At 31.8% G+C, this 24,912-nt stretch overlaps 1 protein-coding gene across 1 annotated transcript; it reads right to left on the bottom strand.

The window, feature by feature from the left end:
• Positions 1–5,408: 5,408 nt before the first annotated feature.
• On the bottom strand, positions 5,409–23,605 carry LOC143070918 (von Willebrand factor A domain-containing protein 5A-like). The gene is made up of 10 exons (XM_076245016.1): positions 23,466–23,605; positions 22,540–22,742; positions 20,203–20,422; positions 16,666–16,841; positions 15,374–15,482; positions 14,905–15,015; positions 13,678–13,804; positions 11,747–11,888; positions 9,624–9,703; positions 5,409–5,412 (listed from the first exon to the last, which is right to left on the bottom strand). Exons 1-10 carry the CDS (start codon positions 23,518–23,520, stop codon positions 5,409–5,411), a joined length of 1,227 nt encoding a protein of 408 aa, XP_076101131.1. The 5' UTR covers positions 23,521–23,605.
• Positions 23,606–24,912: the final 1,307 nt, after the last annotated feature.

The following is a 24,912-nucleotide window of genomic DNA, read 5'->3' as shown; positions in this document are numbered from 1 at the left end:
CTTTGATTTATTTTGGAGCATTCATTTACGGAATACAATGAAATAAAGATGAAGTTTTGTCCGTTTTGTAGCATTCGATAATCAATTCAACTTGCAAACAGTTCTAGACTGTCCGTTCAATTTCTTTAGATGCATTGATGTTGATTTGCATAAGGTCGATTTTTATACGACGCAGCTGAATTGATGACCTTAAAGTTGAATGTTTCAGATATATTCATGTAAGAGTGTTCTAGGTTCAGTATACCACAACGATGATTATGTTGTTTTTTTGGTTTGATTCCAATTGACCAATTAGCTACATAAGAGAAAAAATTCATTAAAATTAACAAACAACGACCGACATCAAGCGACCTTGACCTTATAGTGGATTTATTAATTATCGTGGAAACCAATTTCCGTTGAAGAAAATTGTTTTTTTCGTCGATAATTGATTTAATGATTTAAACTTATTCTGCTAAATATACCTCCAAAATTCATGAAAAATGGAATCGCACTAATCAGACAGTATTAAGGTAGCACAATACAAAGATTTATAACTCCAACTCCCAAGTTTTAAAATGCTGTAACTTTCTTAATAATGCTTGGAAATTTATAAAAGTGGTAGTTTTGGATAGCTAACAGATAACTCTTTCAAATAAATGCAATGTTAGTATTATGCAACAATTATGTAACCAAAATATTTTTCAACAAATTTCCACTTTCAAATGAAATTAGCTTCTGCATAGGTATCCCTAAAGGTTTGATTTTATTATATGTGGTTCCTCTGGCCATTATCTACAAAAAGGGGTCTCAGATTTCAGATAGAATGTATAAAACAAATTTTACACCTAATCAAACATTATCTTCTTTTATGTTGTTAGGATGTTTACACTAATTAGAGATTCATGAGAGAATGGAATACCATGAGGACAATTTGAGACACCCTCTTGAAGCCCATGATGTGTTGATTAAGATTTCGTTAAAATTTTCTGTATAGTTAAAGAGATGATAGAGCTAAATTCATTCAAGTGAAATGACCCAGATTTTGCCACTAATTACATAATGATTGCATAATAAAAATATTGCAACCATTTAAAAAAATAATGTTTTATCTATCTATATATACCTCTTTTATTATTTTCTATGCATTCATAAGAAAGTAACAGCATTTTAAAGGTTAGTGATTGGAAGTAAAAAAATCTTTGTATTGTGCTACCTTAAATCCACATTATACAATAAAACCTTTTTGTTGTCAAATGTTTCGGTCTTATTTTGTTGTTGAATACCATATCGAACAAGAGATAAATGATACAACAGATACAGTTAAGACTGCCTCAAATCTTGACTTATATCTAGAAATTGACAATAAGGGTCGGTTAAATACAAAACTTTACGACAAAAGAGTGTGAACTTTTCATTTCTATGTAGCAACATTCCAGCATCGCCTGCATACGGAGTAATTACCTCCCAACTAATACGATATTCCCCGGCTTGTATTTCCTATCATTATTTCCTTGAAAGAGGGTTGCTGCTTACAAGGAGGCTATTGAGCCACGAGTTCCAAATAATAAAGTTGAAATCATCCTTTCATAATTTTTACGGACGCCATCACGAGTTGGTTGACCGTTATAGAATATCCCTTTTAAAGATGATACCGAATATGTTCCTTGTGTAGTAATCCTGTTACCTTTGCACGAATGTGCTTTTTCACATTACACTCTTTACCGGGTTTGTAATAACATGAAAAACACGATGGGTGCCACACGTGGAGCCGGATATGCTGTCCCTTCCGGTGCACCTGAGACCACCCCTAGTTTGGACGGGGTTCGTGTTGACTAGTCTTTAGTTTGGTATGTTGTGTCTTGTGTACTATTATTTGTCTTTTTGTCTTTTTCTTTTTTAGCAATGGCGTTGTCATCTTTTTCTTCGATCTATGAGTTTGAATGTCTCTCTGGTATCTTTTTTAGTTATCAGTGTTGTTAAGTCACGAGTTATATATATTTTGTTTAGTTATTCTCTTTATTACTTTGAAAAAGGGCTTTTGAACGGAATTAAAGTAAAAATGTAAGGCACTTTCTTTGATGCAACGTCATCCTCAACGTTTTGACTCCACCTATTGTTGTATGAAGTCGGAATAGTAAAATATTCCAGTTTATTTCGTATGGAAATCACAGTTATCAATTACAACCAATGTGATAATAACATTTATGTCTTTCAACTGATGTGTTTTTCTCTTGCTAGAATTTTTTATGATTATTTTTAACTTTACAAGAGCCAAGACAACTCATGGAAACCATGACAATTCTCAAGAAATTGTTGGTCTCTGGTTGTCATGATTTCGGTTTAATCAGTTTGCACAGGTATTTCTAAACAGCATAATTAACAAGTCTTGAGGTGTGAGGAAAAACACACGATTTTTATACCATCCAAAAAAATGCTCAATGAAAACTATGAATGCTGAATCATTTATACCAATTCTCTGTGTCCATCAACCAAAATTGGTCACGAACGCCTGCGATTTTGATGAAATATTCTGTCAACAAAAACTGACATTAAACATGAAAACAATATGTTTATGTCACACTGTAGATAGTTTGGTTATCTTGGCCAAAGAAATTGAATTTAATAAAAGATGATTTTGGGAGTCTCTGCTAACATTCATTTATACATTATATGACATGTTTATTAAAAACTTCAAATAATTTTAAAATCGGGCAAATACTTGGTAAACAACCTTTTTTTAAATCAAATATATACCAATTGTTTCTTTTTACAGGGTATACATTATTAGAATTGAAAAATTGTGCACTTACTTTCTTCATAATTTAAGGACATAATTGGTTAAATATTTTAGATCAGAACCTAATTACGAAAGTGTCAAAGACAATACTGATATATCCCTATAATATAAGATTTACAAAATTATGGAATGAATTGAACTTATGAAGCGCTAACAATGCAATTGTTGGTATACTTAATGTTTCCAACGGGCATAACTCTTTAAAAAATAATAGATCGGCACTTGTATTCAAACTCGTGAAAGGGATTGCTGATATAAACCTATGATATAAGTTTTATAAAAATCTGACAAGAATTGAACAAATGAGAGGGCTAACAATGCAATGTTCCATATAATTAATGTTTCCAAGGGACATAACTCTTTATAAAATAATTGCTCGGGACTGATTTTCGAACTTGTCCAACACATTTCTGATGAAAAACAAATCGGGAAAGAATTGAACGAATGAATGTTTGGTGTCCTTTACCTATTGACCATTGAAGCATAATATTTTTCCTCCATCCCTATTCATCTACATCAGTTTTATTCCAATAAAGCGGATACTCAAGTTACCATCTGGGAAGATATAAAATATCAACTGCTTACATTTTTATGTGATGGTGGTTCTTCCAGTACTGAGACAGGAACTTTGGTATCTTTGTCAACACCTACAAATGCTGTGTATTTTGAGATAATGTTGGCTGCTTGGCTTACCAATACAATCTTGTCTTTGTTGACCCCATCCCTTTGATAACTTGCTGGAACATACAATAGAATTTCACAATTAACCAAATAATGTGATTGAGTTCCTGTGTTCAGTTAAATGGCTCATACTGATTTTATTACATTTAAAAAAATGAGAATGTGTCTATTGGTCACAGATGATGACCCAACTTGCATATCACGTGTTATAAAAGGACATAATAAAAGAACTGTAACAGTTATGCCACCCAAATCAAACTTGGTATGTTTGTTTGGTAAAAAGTATTGTATAAGTTAATTGAGGCAGACTGAAGTTTGAGAACGAAAACCAATTTTTTGACGGACTTACTTACGGATTGATAAAAATTGGTTTCCGTTCTCTAACTTCAGTCTGCCTCAACCAATTTATTGCCCTCTTCGCCTAGCAGAGAGCATAAACATATTTTCATTTTAATTTCACTTTTCAGACATATTGGAAAATAGTCATCCATTTATGAATAAGTAATTTAGTAAGTAAGGAGGTGACGGATTAGTAGCTTGGTGTAAAAGAAACACACAGATAATACATATAAATGGATATTATGATAAGAATATCAAATGAACATGAACAAAATTTCAAATGAACTTGAAATCGATTTTTCATTGTATAGAGGGAGTATGAACTCATACAGGAAACGATTATACAAATTTGCAACATTCCTATCTTACTTACAATCGTCATCTTTTCCAAGTCTTTGATCTGGTATTTAGCTGCTACACGATGTAATGGTAAATCATTGTGAGAAGAACTTGGGATGTCTATTTTCACTTTTAGACTCACATTCTTTTCTCCAAATCTTCCTTTCAATTTGAATTTACCAGATATACCACGCTAAAAAGTATGTTCTGTACATGTATCACAAAATCAATATCCTGGTTGAAATTTCAGTCAAATGTTATTTTCCTTGTGCAGATCAAACCAGACTTTAAAATTTTCTTGCCAGAAGACTTTGAATCAAAAAGGTAAATTTATAGTATCGGAATTTAACCCCTTAATTTTCTGATCAAAGATCATTCATCAAATATAGCATCCTGTCACAAGTTGTTAAACATACAAATTAAAGCTGTGGAACTCAGAGAAAATATGTATACATTTAAAATTATGATAAAGGGTAAAAAGAATTGAATCAAACCATATACATATACAAACATACTATTACATCACTGTTCCCGGTTAGGGAAAGTTTTGGCGCCAAAAAAACTGCTTTAACCCACCACATTCTGCATCTGCCTAACCCAATTCAAAACAAACATGTATGCTTTATCTATTGAGGTGTTGTTCTACTCTTGGGTTCACGTCTTCTAATAGATGTTTACCAGAAATCTAGTTTTAACCGTTTTTTTTTTTGGTAAGACAAGCAATTCATTTTTTTAAATGTTGTCTTAAAGCTGAAAAACGATATTTTATACCTTTTCATAAATTCAAACTTAACCATAGAAAGTATAGTGAAAACAAGATTCCATATGCACTATAATTAAAATAAAGTGAGAAAACGTGTCCTATGCAATGATGAATGTAAAGCAAAAATGAAACTGAGGCAGTTTTTGGTTATTCTGTACTTTTTTCTGTTTATTCAAAATATGGCAGATTATTTGATGAAACAAGTGAAAATAACAAAGTACATGTATAAAAACAGTGTGGTCAATATAACCCTTAACCAGATTCATGGAACACAGAAGCAGTAGATACATTGTATTTTGTTGTGTTTCTTCTTCTTGAAATAAATTATAAATGAAATTAATACTTTGGCATCAGAAGATTTTATCAAGGCAAACAGGACAAGTTTATCTCCGTGGAAGACGACAGGAGGCTCTTTAGGGATATCTGTAATTGTAAAACATTTAGGAATATCCCAATGCAGACTGACTTCTGACAAACAATTGTCTAACGATCCTTTCATTGCTGTGATCACCTGAAAAATCATTTAATTGCATTAACAGTATTATGATCGTATACACCAATTGCTTGTGACAACCTTATAAATAAATAGTTGCGCCATGAGCGCATGGTACGCTCGTCAGATTTTCAAAGAATAAATTTCGCTAACTATTCTTAATAACTTTAAGCTCATTATGCTTATCAGTGCAATACAAAACAAATACAAACACAACATGACACAAAACATCATAGAAGGAAAAAAATATCAAGAATTGTCCACTGACAGTTCAGTCCTATGATTAAGTGCATTAAATAAGAATTTACACAAATTACGCAAATATTTGACATTTTCAGTGCTGAGAAGTTGAACCAATTTGAACGACGTTGGACGTCTATAACATAAGGTTTAATAAACTTAAGTCTCTATAGAGTCACATTTAAAACAAAATGGAATTCAACTTTAGTGGTATCCAGTTTACAAAGAGTACACGTTCTGTCTAACATATTTACTCCATGATCACGGCTTACTTCAACAAACAAATTATGTGAAAAAAATCTAAGCCGGGTTCATGTCATATCAGATTTTTTTTTTAAATGGAAGTTATTTAAATAGATATTAAAAAATCAATGAAGTTTCATGAAAACTGCTAAAAGCACTTTTGAGTTATTGCCTGAAAACTTGGACATGATCCTTTTTTTAATGAATAAAACTCACAACTGTGTTATTCCGTTAGAGGGATATTCTAAAGGTACTTGAAACATGTTTTTACTGCAATTAGTTGGGTTTATTTTATTTTACCTAAATATAGTAACATAGTTATATTTTGCATAATGTCAATTTCATCATGGAAAACTTTCTCCACAATCAGGGGTCTATTAAGGGATGATAATAAGTTTGACATTTGTGTTATGATTTAAAAAGCTGCCAATGTATTAGTTTGAGTTGCAGTATAAAAACAATGTCATAAATTATAAACTTTGTTTGTACTCGATGCAAAACTGGGAAAGGGCTCAGTAGAACCTCGCCCTTCCCCAGTTTCACAGCCTCATACAAAACAGTTTATATTTTTCTGACATTGACCTATTATTGTATATTTATTGTAAAGATAAATCAATTACAGGAATACTGATGTATGTGTATTTGTGAGAAATACAATGGAATGTTCGAAAATATTGGTTGAACCGAAATCACAGAAAATATTCGGTTTCTACCTTGTGATTTTTCGTACAAGTGTGAATAGCAAACCCCCCTTCCCCACTGACAAAAAACAAGTGCCAGTGATAAAACCCAAAATACAGGGGAACGTAAAATTTAACATTAAAAAAATCAAAACGGAACTCAAGTCAAATAGATATTAACATTCACTAAAGTTAAATGAAAACAGTCTAAAAGCACTACTGTATTATTGTCTGCAAACTTGCATACCCCCCTTTTTATGAATAACATCCCATAACTCGGAAACTTAAAATCTAAAATTTATAAAATTAAAAGAGATCTACAGATATGGATAATTCACCAAAACTACATTCCAATTTGTTTAGACTTATTTTGGTTTTTGTGCGAAATGTTGATGACGGACGGACCGACGAAAGGGAGGACAGACGGAAGGCCGGAAAGAAGAATTACGGACAACGATATACCATAAAAAACGTACGAAGACGGGCGTATATAATTTTATACAGAACTGTTGTTTAGATAACATAGTTCAGATTGTGTTCATATTTGCAAATGTGTCTTAACATTCAAACTATCTTTGGATTTCTTATAGCACAATTTTTTAAATCCTATTTCTTTTTTGATTCCATACAAGTTTCATTCTTGAAACTGTTTTGTCGCATCTTATCATACCTTTGCTTGCATGTTATCTTTATCCTTAATGAAAATCGCTTTTCCATAACTTGCTTTAGCAATATTCTTTATTAGACTGGTAGAAGCTCCGTCACCAATACCAAATGTGAAAACTCTACAACGGAAATACTTCTACAAATATCAGACAATAAAAAGCTGTGTCATGAGCACATGCTACATCCGTCGCTTTTTCAAAAATAAAGATCTATTACTCTTTAGTCTCATATCAGAATTTTAATGACAAACTAAAGTGAGCTTATTTCAATAGATGGACACAGTCACTAAAGTTTCATGAAAACTGTGCAAAGCATTTTTGAGTCATAATATTTGTTATGAATAAATTATATAACTGTGAAACGTTATATCTGAAATTTATTAAAATCAAAAGGAAGCTTATGTCAATGCAAAATTCAATTCCGAAAAGTTTCATAAAATTGGTTAAATCGTATGTGATTTGACGACAAACAAACAACCGTATGTCATAGTACTTCCCCTCAACGGAAGTTTATAAAGGTTGATATGACATCAGCTTCCCATTAGTGTATGACGGGTTAAACTGGTGAAGGTGTAATTGTTTTGTTTCTTTGAGTGTCTGTTTTCAACAAGATTTTAATGGGATACAGATTACTCAATCTGTTTTTGCTTCATTGACTCCACTCCATTTATGATTCATCTCACTATTTTGACCAGTGCGGTTTTTTTTAATGTTGGGTGTCTTGTGTGAGAAAAGAATTTATTACAAGACATATAACGTATATAATTAGTATGTTGAGTACTTCAGCTTTATTACTATATTAATTGTGTCCTTCGTTTTTGCCATACTTCCTTACATTTTTAGTGTCAAATGTACGATGCGTGTCATCATACAAATTCGTAAAAAGGGGAGGGGTTGGGTTATATGTGCATTTAAAAACACAACCAAAGAAAATTTAAAAAATAGCAATACATAGCCTTTTATCAATTTTCATAAAACACGGGAATAATGTGCTTCAATCAAAGGAGCATGTGCAAAATAAGAAAACATATTATTGCAAATATATACAAATTCTGAAGTCGTCATTATTGAGAGCCAATATATCATCTAAATATCTAAAAGTGTTATTAAATTTTTGTATCAGATGATGTTTCGATGGGTCTTTCCTGATTTCAGTCATAAATTGTAACTCATAACAATATAAAAAGAGGTCCGCAATAAGTGGTGCACAGTAAGTCCCCATTGGAATTTCGATAACCTGACTATATACGGAATCTCCATAGCAAACAAAAAAGATATCTAGTAAAAAGTCAAGGGCCGTTATAGCATTAAAGTAGCTCCAATTGACATAGTTCTTTTATTTGTTGTTACGTAAATGTGACATAAAAGAGTTTGAACATATATATTCGCATTCGGCCTCTTTAAATGCCCATTTAACCAGGTGTGAGATTTTTTTTATTAATAAGATTATAAGGCAAAGTGGTATGTAGGGTAGAAAAAGTAAAACTTGGACAGATTCGAAATCACCAATTTAAGCATACAATTTATCAAGTACTACTTCCAACGAATTTTTGACACTTCAAAAGTAATTTATTCCATTATTTTTAAAGGTCTTATTTGAACAATTTATTACTAGGTTTTTGATTGTTCCAAGAGTACTAGTAAGAAGAATAGATAGTTTAGTAGTGGAACAATAGCTTTAAGACGAGATAAATTTATATTTGTAAGGAGTTTTTGGCAGCTTCGGAAGCCAGTACATAGTTGAAACTTTCATTACATTTGTTTTTGATTGAAAAGAGGTCGTTTAAAGTTTTTGTTTGTAACAGATGTCATTTTTCCGAAAATGGAGTCAGCTGGAATGTTGTTGAATTCATTGTTTCCTTTTGTAGAACCTCATTGAAACATTTACGTCAAACAATAATGATATTGTAAGCAGCCTTATCAGCCGGGACAGATGCATATCCCTTTCTGAGTTCTTTTAACTTATGTTTGATACAAGAAATTGGGCTATTATGGTTGTTGTGAGGAGTAAAATTATCTTTAAAATGTTGAATACGTATATCAACTATGTGCATTACCGAATTAAAAAAAGAATCTACTGATTTCTCGTTTTATGCATTTAGAGGAACAAATACTGAGTGAGTCGTGGATGATGTTACGACACTCATTCCAATTGTACATTTCAGGGATAATATAACTAGTTTAGATTGTTAATGCTGAAAAATTACTTTCTTTTTTACAGTTATCAGCTGCAAAATAGACTGGAAACTTATATCTTAGCATTTTCCCCGAATAATAGGTTGGGAGTAAGCATTATGTGCGCCATTATTGATAGTGTAGAGATAATAAAACCTTTCATGACTCTTCAACAATAATTTGAAGGAAAACAACTAAAGAATTTACTTTGTATGGCCTAACTAACCTTGTGTTTCCATTATTCTTCTTTGCCAGTTTTATGACCTCATCTGTGTTTCTTACACCTCCATCGGTCAGTAGGAATATCTGGAAAAATAATATTATAAGAATCTCTGGTTTCTCAATTGGTACAAACAAAGATGTCTAACCTGTAATCCGTCTGGGCTGAAGATTTTGTTTGGTTAACGCTGACGTAATCACGTAATAAATCATTGTGCATCTAACAGTTATATTACCTGCTTGTCCTTCCACAGCATCTTGTTCTTATTTGGTCTTTGATGTCTTTAAAGATGTGTTGCTCAGTCTTAAGTTATATTTTGACTTTTGTTTTAGTCATGGTGGGTTTTTCGTACTTATAGTTTTTAACGGCCTCCCATTGTATCTGTTTTCCTATTACCAGTACTAGGTACAACAGTTCATTTGCTCATCATAAAGTACAGTTAAGACTTATAGAAGGAGGTATGCATTTACCATGCATGTTACACCCCATTCATCATATAAATTGTAGACAATAGAGCACACGCTACAATGTCTTCCATGCTTTACCGACCATTGATTTTATGTTGAAAGTCTTAAAGTTAAAGTTTTAACTAAGATATCACACAAATTTGAAATTTAAAAGAACCATGACAATGAGGTCAAGGTCATATAAATCCTGTCAGACAGACATGTACACCTTACGATAATTTCATACCCTAAATATAGTTGACCTTTTGTTTAAAGTATTTGAAATACTGACCAAAACACAAAAATTTAACATTGACCAATGAATCATTTAATTAGATCAAGATCAGATGATACATCCTAGACTGTCATGATCCCCTTACAATCATTTTATACACCATATATAGTTGACCGACCACTGTAATATAAAAAAATTTAACTTAATCACTTAACTTTAACCTTGATTACTGATAAATAAAATGAGGATGAGGTAAGGTGAATTTGTCATATGGATCTATAGACCTTGCAAGGATCCAATATATCCCAAATATAGTTATTCCAGTATTGATGGTAACACTATATTTTTTTCAGAAAGTCACTGAACCGAGAAAATGAGGTCAATGACAATGGATATATGACACACAGAAACTTTGTAACAGAATCTGGTCTTGACCTTTGTCCTTGACACCATTTTCTTTTTGGGGAACAATGACCTCAATTCAAAAGATCATATGTCTTATGGTTTACAATTACCAAGTCAGGAATATAACAGTTGTTATCCATTCGTTTGATGTGTTTGAGCTTTTGATTTTGCCATTTAATTAGGAACTTTTCTTTTCGACTTTTTTTCGAAGTTCAGTATTTTTTTGTGAATTTAATTTTACATTTTTCTTATTTAAAATATAAAAAGGGAAGTAGCTCTCATATGGCGCCTCCAAACCGCTCGGTCAATAATATTGTTTAGATCATGAGGATATAACAAGCAAATTGGTAAAATAACTTTGTTGTAAACTTTGACGGTTTCGAAGGAGATCCGCACACAAGAAAATTAGTGGGCGAGGAGATAACTCTTCGGTTGAACAGTGTCAGTTTTAAAGCCGCAATAACTGTTCAATATCATAAGTAAAAAAATCCAAGCGACATCTAACTCAACCCCTAAACACAGGCGGAAGAAGAAAATACAAACTAAAAAACTAAATAACGGAACAAAATCAATAGGTCTTTTAAGAGAAAAGTGGAAAGATAAAAAAAAACAAATAACCGCCTTATTAATGTATCAAAAAAATGAAACACAAATATGTAACACAACCATTGAATTTCAGGATCCTGACATGAGACAGGCACATACATACCGAATGGGGTCGGGTTACACATGTTAGCGGGATCCCAACTTTCCCACTAACCTGGGACAGTGGTGTAACAGCACAACATAAGAACAAACTATGAAAAATTAGTTGAAAAGGGCATAACTCATCAGATTGATACAAAGAAAAAAATGCATATAACAAAAACACAGATTTGACGTCTTCAGGTACCTGTACATCAAAACAACAAAAAGGCAATAAGAACAGACACGAGAGAACTCGCAGATACTAACAACTAGTTAAAAGCCAATAACACCGAATAAAAAATTCATGCTCCTAAGACTCAATTACAAATCAGTACACATCCAACATCCCTGTTTACCTGTCTAGGATATCCCTTTTTACAGTTTTTACTGTAAATCTGTTTAAGTGGTCGTAAAATATCTGTTCCGCCCATATTTGCCTCCATCTGTGCTTGGAGAGACAGAGCTTGATCCAAAGTTTTCTCACTGTACTCTTCACTCCTTTCGAATAAAGGAACAGATAAAAACACGTATTAAAAATCCGAATAATGAAATAAATATGAGAGGAAGGTTGTTGCTCATCCATATTAAGGTAAACTCTAGTAGGTAGATGTCTCATTGGCAATCGTACCACATCTTCTGATAACTTATCGGTATGCAGGCATCTCACGTAATTGGTCACGTTTTATATGCCAATTATATGTTCTCCATTTAAAAATCGCCAATGTCACACATATGTAGTGTTCTATACGGTTGATGTCAATGTTTTCTGTACTTAACATAATTTAGATTATAATTGCTAAAAAAGGAATGAATTAAGTTCTGATATAAGACAATACATGTAAAACCTTTTCTGTTTTCAATCATTATTCACAATTATGAAAACAACTTTTTTTAAAGAGATATATTATATGATCTCTAAATGACACTGAATTTTGAAGAAAGAGGTCTGTACGTTATATGAAAAAGCAAAGGAATTGGACATACATTCAGTATTTAATTTTTTTTCAATAAATCAATTTTATGCAACTGTCATACAAGTGAGAGGTGGCGATAAAACAGGTTTAATCAAAAATTTACTACATAAGAAAATGCCTCTACCAGGTCCGGAGTATATCAGATTTGTCCATTCGTTAGAAGTCTTTTATGTTGTAGAGCTTTTGATTTTGCCATTTTATTAGAGATTTTCCGTTTTGAATTTTCCTAGGAGTTTAGTATTTGTGTGATTTAACTTTTTTATATTTTAATAGTTTTTAGAAAAAAAAACCACAAAAACATTGCAAAGATTTATCAAAATGGCCCTCCATGTGATATGTAATATAAACAAGCATAAACAAGCATTTTGAGAGTATTGCATGGCAATACATAGTCCTCTAACGGGTAAAAACTGGAACAAAATGCTAACTTGTTCTATAACTTGTAATGGTGTAAACAAAAAGAAATTATCAAGTCCATATCTTCAACCACGACTAAAATCAATGTGGAAAAATGATTGTATGAGTGCATTTTCAAGACCAAGGACCATAACTCTGCACAAAATTATTAGACCGAAACGAAAACTCGACCTTGATCTGTAATTTGTCATGATAAAACTATATACTAATTTTCAATCAAGCATGATGAAAAAAGTGGGAAAAACACTCTAACATTATATATGATTAATAGTTCTCGAAAACTAGATAAGATGTAATACAATGTATATTTATTGTCAAATTATAATCAAATATGATTAATAGTTCCAAATATTTTTTCTTTCATTTGTCACAAACTAATATAGGTTTGTAACTTATCTATAGAATATCAACATCTTTCATCTACACAAATTAATGTAATGAAATATCTACCTTAATGAAAATAGATAATTATCTTATTGAAGGATCTCATTTCATAATCTTTTTTGTTATGTATATATATAGCATTCACTAAATAAGTCTATACAAAATAAGCAAAAAACCTACCATTAAATTCTTCAAACAATTTACCAAAGAATGTCTTAAAATCTTTTAAAAAAAGAGTTATCTCCCTTTGTTAAGAAAAACGGTTAAACATACTGCTCTTATATTAAATATGGACCATAACTCTGAACGAAATCATCAAACCGGAACAAAAGTCGAACTTGATGTATAACTTGTCATGATAAAACTATATACAAAATATCAAATCAATATTTTCAAGAACGAAGAAAAAAAGTGTAGAGAACTGATTTACCGGACTGACGGACAGACAAATAGACAGACGGATGGAGTGCAAACCTAAAGCCTCCTTCGTCGGTAGAGGACTAATAACTCACTGTTCAAACAAAGTGCTGAAATCACTACCGAACGATACAACATTGAACAGACATCCGACAGGTAAACTCTTGAACATCAGTAGTAAAGTTTCCTTGGCCTTCTTTATTCTATCATTTCTCATACTACCTATCAAAATGATAAATAATATATCTTTTTACATGAAATCATGTTTTCTAATATTCTTGACTCTGTACTTAAATTATTTACATAAGAACTAAATAACTTACAATCAATATCTATAACAGTAGCATAATGTACCCATAACATTAACTTCAAGTAGCAGATGTGGACCCACGAATTGGAAAAAGGGGATCCCACAAACTGAACTAGAAATAGGACTTGTATATAGTCTATGCATTAACAATATATGTAGCTGTTAAAAATGGAATTCGGAAAATATGTTTCCGTCATTTCGTTCTTTGTCATATTGGAAATGACCAAAAGTTTGATAAAGAAGCATGTATAAAAAATATCATAATTTGACGTGTTGAAAACACAATACTTTTTCAGATTGTTTGTAACTAACCAATCCTGACCTTATCATTTTAAGAAACAAACTGTAAACACATAATCCCGATGAGCGAAGAACAAAAATTAGCATTTATTCCAATTTGCAGATTCAACATTGTTGTGCTGGTATTTAGAGTAGTAATGCATATAAAATGTGTTTTCACTCAGTCCTGTGTCACCTTCACTAGTGATCCAATGGAAGGTTCTCTCCTAGAGTTCTCACTTGTATTGACGTAATTATCTAAACAATTATTTCTTTGACTGTATCATACATGTAAGAAGATGTGGTATGATTGCCAATGAGACAACTGTCCACAAGAGACAAAAATACGTTCATTTACGATAAAGATTCAGCTAATCGGCAATCAATCCATCATCATTCTTAATATATCATGTATTATGTTGCAACTCTATATTGAACAGACGAGGAAAGGTAACCGTTTGCCACCGACAGCTGAATTATAAGTTCAGTAAAAGTGGTCTAGAGTGCTTGACAAAGCGCAGGAGGTTTTTTTTTCGTTTATCCCAAAGAGTTCGAATCCCGGCGAAGGAAACAAGGTTTGCTTACTTTAAATTGTTGATTTAACATTTATGTGCTGATATTTATAGAAGTTATGTATGTATATTCCTATATATTGATGTTGTAGTGTATCTTGTATAAAAATGATGACATTATTATCTATTACACTCTATATTTTTCTATCTGATGAACGTACCTGATCTATCGATTACAAAGATAAATTCCCTCTTGCTGTCACCAGTTTTGTCACCTTGTTTTAGATCAGGATAAAAACTCAACATTAATAAATCTTCCTTCAGCAAACCATCTTTGAAAACAATTAGGTTGTGTTGGTAAAAGGTGAATCTTTAAGGGTTAAATGTGTAAAATATGCATATTGATGTTATGAAGTTCAACATAGAACATGTACGTGTAAATAAAAATAATTTCCAGTACCAAATGATTAACAGTTAGCAAGTATGATATTGTAATCATAACCTTTGTTTTCTTTTAAAAAAAGCTACCATAAAAAATGACTTTACTTGAAATAACATGTGTTTATTTCCATAATATGTAATACAACAGGTCATCACTATTTTAAAGATCTTTGTAAATATATTCCATCCTGTTCACCATTAAAGTTGTAAAAAGATAAAAACTTCCAAGGTAAAAGTATGTATACTTACCTTTTTCTTTAATTCCTACTTCTAAAATGATTTCTGGTTCATTAATATTATCATAGATTATATCAAAACTTAAATCATGATCAAACTTGAACTCCTCTGCCAAACCAATCTAAAAGATAAATAATATAAAAATGTATTGTTTTAAAATAGCTACAACACATCAACATCTGTCTAACAAACAAATACCTTCTTACTTTCGATTTTTCTCTTAGATATACTATTAACTATAAAAAAAGTAAAAAGCATGAAAACAAAGCACACATATAACCACATTTATTAGTATCTTGCTGCCTATGTAATATGTTTATACTATCATATGTGATAATAATTCAGATATAAAAAGGAGGTACCAAAAACATCGACTTAACTTAATTTGGCTCGTTTAATTTTTATTAGATACTTACTTCGACACTTTTTCAAAAATTTCAAAAAAACTTGAACCACACACTTTCTCGGAAATATTTCACTGAATATAAAACAATTTGACAAACTATATTTTGGTCAATTAATCAAACGTCATATTCCGTTAACAGTAGTTATCTCCCTGTGGTGTAATGTACCAACTTAAATCGTACTATTTGCTATATTTTTATTGTTCTTTTTCTTCTTTCAATCTTTAAAATAACTCAAAACATTCAATTTTATAATTTGGATTTGAAGACCTATATAGATTTTCTTCTAATATTTTTCAAAGGAGTAGGTTCAGTAAAACCTCTTTTTGGCCCCAAAATATAGCAGTTTTACAAAATTGTGAAAATGTAATCTTTAAGATATTTATTGGAAAGTAGGATGCTTTTGCTACATAAATATGGGCTGTTTTTGGCAAAACAATGCACATATATCGGGTACTAGCATCATTAAGTCATGCTAAATTACTGAAATCTTTTTTAGCATTTTAGTTAAATTTTAGACGGTTTCCGTCTTAAATGAAAGTGGCCGCATTCGTGTTCATTCATAATATTGAAATGTAAGTTGTATTTGGTGATAATACATACTATATATAAAGGTTGAGGATGAACACGGATGCGGCCACTTTCATTTTTGACAAAAACCATCTAAAAAGTGACGTTTTTTGGCATATTTGATAGATTTCTCATATTTGAGCTTGAATCGGAGTGTTTTAATGACTAAATCAGTTAAAATCTTTCACAGAAACTAATCGAATCAATTGAAATAGACACTTAAGTGTTTAAAATCATTCGTAAGATAAACTTAAAATTTGAGGCCAAAATCGGTCCTTACCGGACCTACTCCTTTGTTTCATAAAAAATAAATGACAAAAGAATACCAACCAATGCAGATAAATTATCTCCATTGACCTTGACGTTAAGTTTGTCCTTTGGGCTGCTTACAGATTTGATATTGTAACAACCAGACACAGCAGCACTAAAAGTAACTTTACATGGAGTTCTTATGTCCACTTGACCAAGACTGGACTCATTTCCAGTGTCTCCATAGTGTGTAACATCTGTAATACAGATAATAAAAAGAATTATACAATCTTTAAAAAGCATTTATTGGTCATTTTTTAATCCCCTGTAGTCGGGAAGCAATTATCAATTCTAATCTGATGATCCTCATCTGATGGATTTTTATAAATTGTGCTATGCATTTTAAAAAATGATAAAATTTGAGAATTACTTTTGACTTCGTTTGGTTTCCTCAATTTTCTTATGACAAAGGCCATGTTGAAGATAGACAGAATCAACGACTATTACTGATTAAGAGGATCATAAATGTTATTACATAAAACGTTGCTTCTTCTCGTGATTTTTTTTTGGATATTTTCTATGAAATTTTATTTCAGTAACAATCATTGCTTCATTTAACATTTGTTAACGCCATCATGATCATTCTTAATGGGCAATTATGTTGTAAAGCAAGAGCTGGTATTAACAGAATCTTCACTTTTTTTTCTTTTTTTTTTAAATTGTTTACTTAAGTGTTTTATTTTTTACAGCTATGTTTGATAGGACCATCAACAATAAAGCTTAAAGACAATAATACATGAATAATCTAATTAATGTTTTGTACCATCGTTGGATGTTTCAGAATTTTCTAAATGTTTGTGCAATTTCTGCTTTAAGTAACATTGGCAGCACTTTTTGAAGGTCAGTGGATTATTCAACCACCAGTCTTAAGGAAAATCATGCGTGTATATTCTAAAAGACAAAAAGAAAAAGCACCTTGCGAAATTCTTTAATTTTACTTTCCGATATATTGATGATGTTCTATCATTGAATAACCCATATTTCAGCCAATACCTACATCTCATATATCCCAGTGAACTTGAAATTAAGGATATTACTGATACTAGAAGGACTGCTTCATACCTTGATCTTTTCCTCAATATTGACGTAGATGGACGACTTCACACGAAAATCTATGATAAACGGGACGATTTCAACTTCCCAATTATCAATTTCCCATTTCTCAGCAGTAACATACCCTCTGCCCCTTCGTATGGTGTTTACATATCACAATTGATACGTTATTCTCGTGCTTGTTTACACTATACGGACTTCATATACAGGAGTGTTCTCCTTACGCAGAAACTGCTCCAACAAAGTTATGAGGAGGACAGATTAAAATTGACACTTCGTAAATTTTATAGACACCATCACAAATTGGTGGATCCATACAATGTATCTTTGACCAAACTAGCTAAGGACATTTTTACCACATGGTAGATTGTTGTTTGTCATTATGTCGTCTAATCTTTTAATTACCAAACGTGACATATTCCCGATTGTGACTGTTTTGCTGAGTGTGAATTCGCATTACTATAAGACGTGTTACGGTACTTGTCTATCCCAAATTCATGTATTTAGTTTAAATGTTTAATGTTATATTTGTGATTCTCATCGGATTTTGTCAAATGTGTTGACTTCTTTTCTATTATATTTATGTTTTATGGTGATTAATATTAATCACCGCATTCATTTATTACATTTCATTTTGTTCAACGTAATCAGTGCGATAGTTTACGTTTGAAGTGAGATTCAAAACAAACCGGACATAGCTTTATAATATAGTTAATTGCGGCCTTAGTTTGCTATTAATAAATATTAAAATGGGCATTGTTATTAAGTGCAATATCAGTATTTAGTTCAAATGTAATCTTGGGTCAGTCCTAGTTCTATCTTATTAATTCAAATGACGTCATTTTTCATTTTTCATGATCTGTTTTACAAATTCAAATGGCGTCATCATTTTTTTGTCATTTTTTACAATTTCAAATATGACGTCACTTCGCGTTGAAGTTTAAACATATTCGGATGTGTCTACATTTTGTGTTGCAAATGTGTGGTTATTAATGTATTTCAGTTGTTTCCTGTAATTAGTTAATATTTCAGTTCTATCATGTACAGCTTTTGTTTATTAATTCTATAAATTTACTGTTTGCAAAAGTATAATTTGTTCTAAATGATAAGGATGTTCTGGTAACTAACAGAAAACCCTGGCCGTTTTTGGCACAACTTTTTTGATCTTTTGGTCCTCGATGCTGTTCGACTTTGTGCTTGTTTCGGCTTTCAAACTTTTGTATCTGGGCATCACTAGTAGATCTTGTGTGGATAAAATGCACTTCTGGCGTATTAAAATTTTCAACTTGTTGCCTTTTGTTGACTGTTGTTCGTGTGTTTCTTTGTCAATTGTATTCTCCTATTTATTTATATTGTAGTCCTGTGGTGTTGAGTTGTCATCTTAATGTTATATTTCACATGGCTATAAAAGGGGAGGTTTGGCATGCCACAAAACCAGGTTCAACCCACCATTTTTTTCTTTAAAAATGTCCTGCATTAAGTCAGGAAAATAGCCATTGTTATATCATAGTTCGTTTCTGTGTGTGTAACATTTTTACATTGTGTTTCTGTTGTTTCGTTTGTTTTCTCCTATAGTTCTACTTATTTGTATTATAGTCCTGTATTATTATGTTGTCATTTTAATGTTATATTTAACAATGCCATCAAAGTTCGAGGTTTGGCAAGCCACAAAACCAGGTTCAACTCGCCATTTTTTTTTTAAATTGTCCTGTACCAAGTCAGGAATATGGCCATTGTTATATTATAGTTCGTTTCCGTGTGTGTTACATTTTAACGTTGCGTCGTTTGTTTTCTCTTATTTTTGAGTGTAAATTCACATTGCGATAAGACGTGTAACGGTACTTGTCTACCCCAAATTCATGTATTTAGTTTTGATGTTATATTTGTTATTCTCGTGGGATTTTGTCTGTTGCTTGGTCCGTTTCTGTGTGTGTTACATTGTAGTGTTGTTTCGTTGTTCTCCTCTTATATTTAATGCGTTTCCCTCAGTTTTAGTTTGTTACCCCGATTTTGTTTTTTGTCCATGGATTTATGAGTTTGAACAGCGGTATACTACTGTTGCCTTTATTGAATAAAAATTCGTATTCGTTGATTTGATTTAAATATAATGTTTGAAGAAAGATTACGTCAGTTTCCAAATTTCTGAAAGATAATTGAAATTTCAAAGAAAGTACTACTTTAATGTTTGGGATTAATAAAAGACTTCCAAAGAGTACTATGCATATTTTGATATCTGTTGTGAGTTTAGAGCCCATGTCTTTTTACCTTTAGTCATTTTGATTAAGTTGTTGATCAGTAAGCAATAATGACAAAACAATCCGGATAAGATTTTAAAGCTCTTACGAAAACCTTCAAACACTTATTGATTAAGAGCAATGGGTTCTATTAAAAGTTTACTTCTAAGAGAGGCATATGTTTGAAAACTATTGTTATTTTTGTATTTTTCAATGTTGTGTTTAAAAACAGAATGCACAAACAAGTACATGAGATTCTAAAGGTACTAACCTGGAGAGTATCTTGGAGTCAGCACTGTGGGTAATGTAAACCTCACTTTCCCGTCTGTTTCTACAGATAATTCTACAACATATGAAATGGTCAATAGTGCCATCTCTCCTGCTGGCAAGTTGCCAAGTTTGCACTCAAATATATCACCTGATGCATCATCTTCAGATAACAACATGGCTGTGTGGCCACTTGATATTGCTTCATTGTAAGTCTCTTTAGCCTGCAAATTAGAAACAGAAAATTATTAGAAAGCTTCCAGATATCCCTCAAATGGAAAGTTCAGACATCACTATTTAATTTATTCTGCCGGATGTATATATATAAGATATATAAGGACATAAATACTAGTATTGCAATTTAGAAGGCCTCGCAAACAAAATTGGTCCAAGTCGCAAGGTCATTCATACAATATAAACTGTGATATTCGTTAAGTGACGGTAAATTACTACGATAATCTTCAGATTAGAACTAGATGTGGCAGGTTATTTCAATTCCAATCTTAATTGCCTAGATTTCTGCAGAAAAGTATTTATAATTTAATATTTATTTCAATTAACTTTTTAATTTAACAAGTTATTCATGATTATCTGAGGGCACTCGGGCTTCCACCACATTTTTGCATGTCATTCTATGGACTTTTAAATGCATTTTTTTTTTAGAATAAAGTAATGCATGTATGTAATAAAAGCTGGCAAACACAATATAGCTCTAAAGTGGCGTTTTACACCACCATTTAATATATCCCTACACTGGAAGACTCTTCCAAATTATGACAATGTGCATAGTTTCATATGCGCAAAATAATTATATAGTATGTTTGACCATTTGTTTAAACTATCATTCTTCCATTTGTTACCTTTTGTATCCTGACATTCAGCAGTGTGTTTTACCTTTTGTTTATTCTGACTTTCTGTTGTGATTTTCCTTTTGTTTTTTCCTGACCATCTGTTGTATGTTACCTTTAATTTATCCTTACATTATGTTGTGTGTAACTTTTTGTTGAATCTAGCTTTCAGCTGTGCGTTACCTTTTGTTTATCCTGACATTCTTCTGTGTGTTTATCCTGACATTCTTCTGTGTGTTACCTTTTGTTTATCCTGACATTCTTCTTTGGATTACCTTTTGTTTATCCTGACATTCTTCTGGGTCTACCTTTGTTTATCCTGACATTCTTCTGTGTGTTACCTTTTGTTTATCCTGACATTCTGCTGTGTGTTACCTTTTGTTTATCCTGACATTCTGCTGTGTTTATTCTGACATTCTGTTGTGCGTTACCTTTTGCTTATCCTGACATTCTGTTGTGTGTTACCTTTTGTTTATCCTGACATTCTGCTGTGTTTATTCTGACATTCTGTTGTGCGTTACCTTTTGCTTATCCTGACATTCTGTTGTGTGTTACATTTTGTTTATCCTGACATTATACTGTGTGTTAGATTTGAAATATAATTCCAAATTGTTGGGTTACTTCATTTATTATTACTGAATTTATTTATTTTATTTATAATACTTGTAGATACGATTTTTGGGTATTTGCGCATACATGTAACGTTGCGCTCTTTAAATTGTTATATTTCCCGTTTTTAAAGTTGTATGACGTTTAGCCTTTGACGTACGTTACGTTGTCTAGTTTTTTATTCATTACAAGTTATTTGATATTCGGAGACACATCATTATTTTTATAGAGAGATCATAATCGGTAAGAGATAATTTATGTACATTTTCAAGAACAATATTTATTTAAAGAAGAAATATTAAGAATTGTAAAAGTATTTATAATTTAATATTTATTTCAATTAACTTTTTAATTTAACAAGTTATTCATGAAGCGTGAAAGAAAGTGTTTCCTATTGTTTGTTTGTATTATGCTTTTAGTGCTTTAAGTTATATTTTAACTTACGATGTATGTCTACGTGTATTTGTATTTTATTGTAGAGAATCGGTTGTTATGATATAGTATATGAAGCCAAAATTATATGTAATTTTGAAGAATAAAGATACTTATATAGACCGCATACTCGACTTATCGCCTTATTTGATGTCTTTGAAGTGATCCGTTACACTGTGTGTTACCTTTGTTTATCCTGACATTCTGCTGTGTGTTACCTCTTGTTTATCCTGACATTCTGCTGTGTTTACCTTTTTTTATCCCGACATTCTGCTGTGTTTACCTTTGTTTATCCTGACATTCTGTTGTGTGTTACCTTTTGTTCACCCTGACATTCAGCTGTGTGTTACCTTTTTTATCCTGACATTCAGCTGTGTGTTACCTTTTGTTTATCCTGACATTCTGCTGTGTGTAACAATTTGTTTATCCTGACATTTTGCTGTGTGTGTTACCTTTTGTTTATCCTGACACTCTGCTATGATATGATTATTGTTGACATCAGCTTCAAACTTGTAAACAGCTGACATGTCATCCATTGGGAAGATAAAGCTTGTTTGTAAGGCTTCTTGTGTGTCATTACAATAAGTGAGGTTACTCTCTACATTAGCTATAAAACCCTGGACTGTTACATGGACCTTAGAATCCTTTAGAGGCACTGCAATTTAAAACAAAGTTGGTCTCATTTACTGATTTATGCAAAGCACTGAAGTTTCTGATTAAGAGTTCCTTTCAATCATTTGATATCAATGCCATTACAGATTTATAAATGTATTTAAAAATGATGATCCTGAAATAAGGAGAACTATTAGGTATAATAATATTGGTCATCGATAATTCTACAAAGAGCACATAAAACAATTGGATAGCTGCATTAAAGCAGTGTTAGCAAATGCTTATAGATAGAGTTGGGTTCTTTTGTTGTCAAAATAGTGTAAAGGATCAATTATTTGATAGTTTAGAGGATTGTTTTTGCGGGTATACCTTTTTTTTTTTTTATTAATTCTCATGCCCTCGATTCGAGAAATTGATGATGCAGCATACAGTTTAACTTTAGCTAAAACAATTCAGCCAAAATCAAGTCAAATGAAGACAAGCAACAAAAGTTACTTTTACTAAATATAAATGGATATTTTAAACTTGTTTTTTTCTCTGACAGATAATTGTGGCCTAAAACTAAGGTTCTTAATATATCTTTGTTTTATAAATATCAACGTCTGAGATATTCAGTCAGAACGAAGAGATATTTTGGTTACACAACCTTTTGTTCAATAGTTATGATATTGCATTTGTTAGGAAGCATGCAGATGAATGGTAAAATTTCAGCATTCTAATTAGAAACCACGTGTCCCAATAGGCTTTCCTTAATTACATATTGTACCTGTGGTATCTTTTCCTTCTATAATAAGTCCATACAGAGATTTGTTATCAGCCATCGTGTGTTAACAATAAGGCAGGTCAGTCTAAACTATCTGATTATGTCTGAAAATAAATTGAAATATATCAGAATCATCCTTCCCTGATGTCATTGCAAACGACAGCATGAGTCTATAAAAGTTCACGCTAATTATAACATTTCAGAACCGTTAACTTGAGTAATGCCCCTTCAGGAATGTAAAATTGAGAATGGAAATGGGGAATGTGTCAAAGAGACAACAACCCGACCCTAGAAAAAACAACAGCAGAAGGTCACTAACAGGTCTTCAAATAGCGAGACATTCCCGCACCCGGAGGCGTCCTTCAGCTGGCCCCTAAACAAATATATACTAGTTCAGTGATAATGAACGCCATACTAATTTCCCAATTTGTACACAAGAAACTAAAATTAAAAAAATACAAGACTAACAAAGGCCAGAGGCTTCTGACTTGGGATAGGCGCAAAACTGCGGCGGGTTTAAACATGTTTATGAGATCTCAACCCTCCCCTATACCTCTACCCAATGTAGAAAAGTAAATGCATAACAATATGCACATTTAAAATTCAATTCAAGAGAAGTCCGAGTCTGATGTCAGAAGATGTAACCAAAGAAAATAAACAAAATGACAATAATACACAAATAACAACAGACTACTAGCAGTTAACTGACATGCCAGCTCCAGACTTCAATTAAACTGATTTAAAGATTATGATTTCATCATATGAATATCAGGCACAATCCTTCCCGTTAGGGGTTTAGTATCATATCATCATAACTGATATGAGAAGAACATAACCCGTGTCATGCCAACAACTGCTTTTTTAATAAATGTGTTTAGTTCCGATGCAAAGACCCTATAAGTGAATCAATATTAACGCCAACATAAGCAATCTTTAGTGACCTGATAACAGTATCGTAACTATATCCCTTCTTGATAAGTCTATTTAAAGGTTTTGTTAGTTTCTGAGGTGAATACTGACATTTTTGTGCTTTATAAAGAATATTTCCATAAAAAATTGGATGTGAAATACCTGAACGTATAAGAAGTCTGATTGTTGAGCTATATTTACGAATGATGTCCTTATACCGATGATAAAATTTAGTAAATGTTTTGACTAGTTTGTGATATCGAAAACCCTGGTGTAATAATTTTTCAGTAATACATAAATTTCTCTCGTTAAAATCTAAAACATTGTTACATACCCGAGCGAATCGTACAAGTTGAGACATATAAACACCGTAAGATGGTGACAATGGAACGTCACCATCTAAAAATGGATAATTAACGATAGGAAATGAAAAATCATCTCTTTTATCATAAATTTTAGTATTAAGCTTTCCGTTAGTGATATAGATATCAAGCTCGGGGAAAGGGCAGTGGTTATTGTTAGTATTAGCTTTATTTAAAGT

This window comes from Mytilus galloprovincialis, chromosome 4 (genome assembly GCF_965363235.1).
Source record: "Mytilus galloprovincialis chromosome 4, xbMytGall1.hap1.1, whole genome shotgun sequence".
In the NCBI taxonomy this organism is placed as follows: domain Eukaryota; kingdom Metazoa; phylum Mollusca; class Bivalvia; order Mytilida; family Mytilidae; genus Mytilus; species Mytilus galloprovincialis.
Note: the sequence above shows the minus strand (reverse complement) of the source record. Positions and strands in the feature narration are given on the sequence as shown.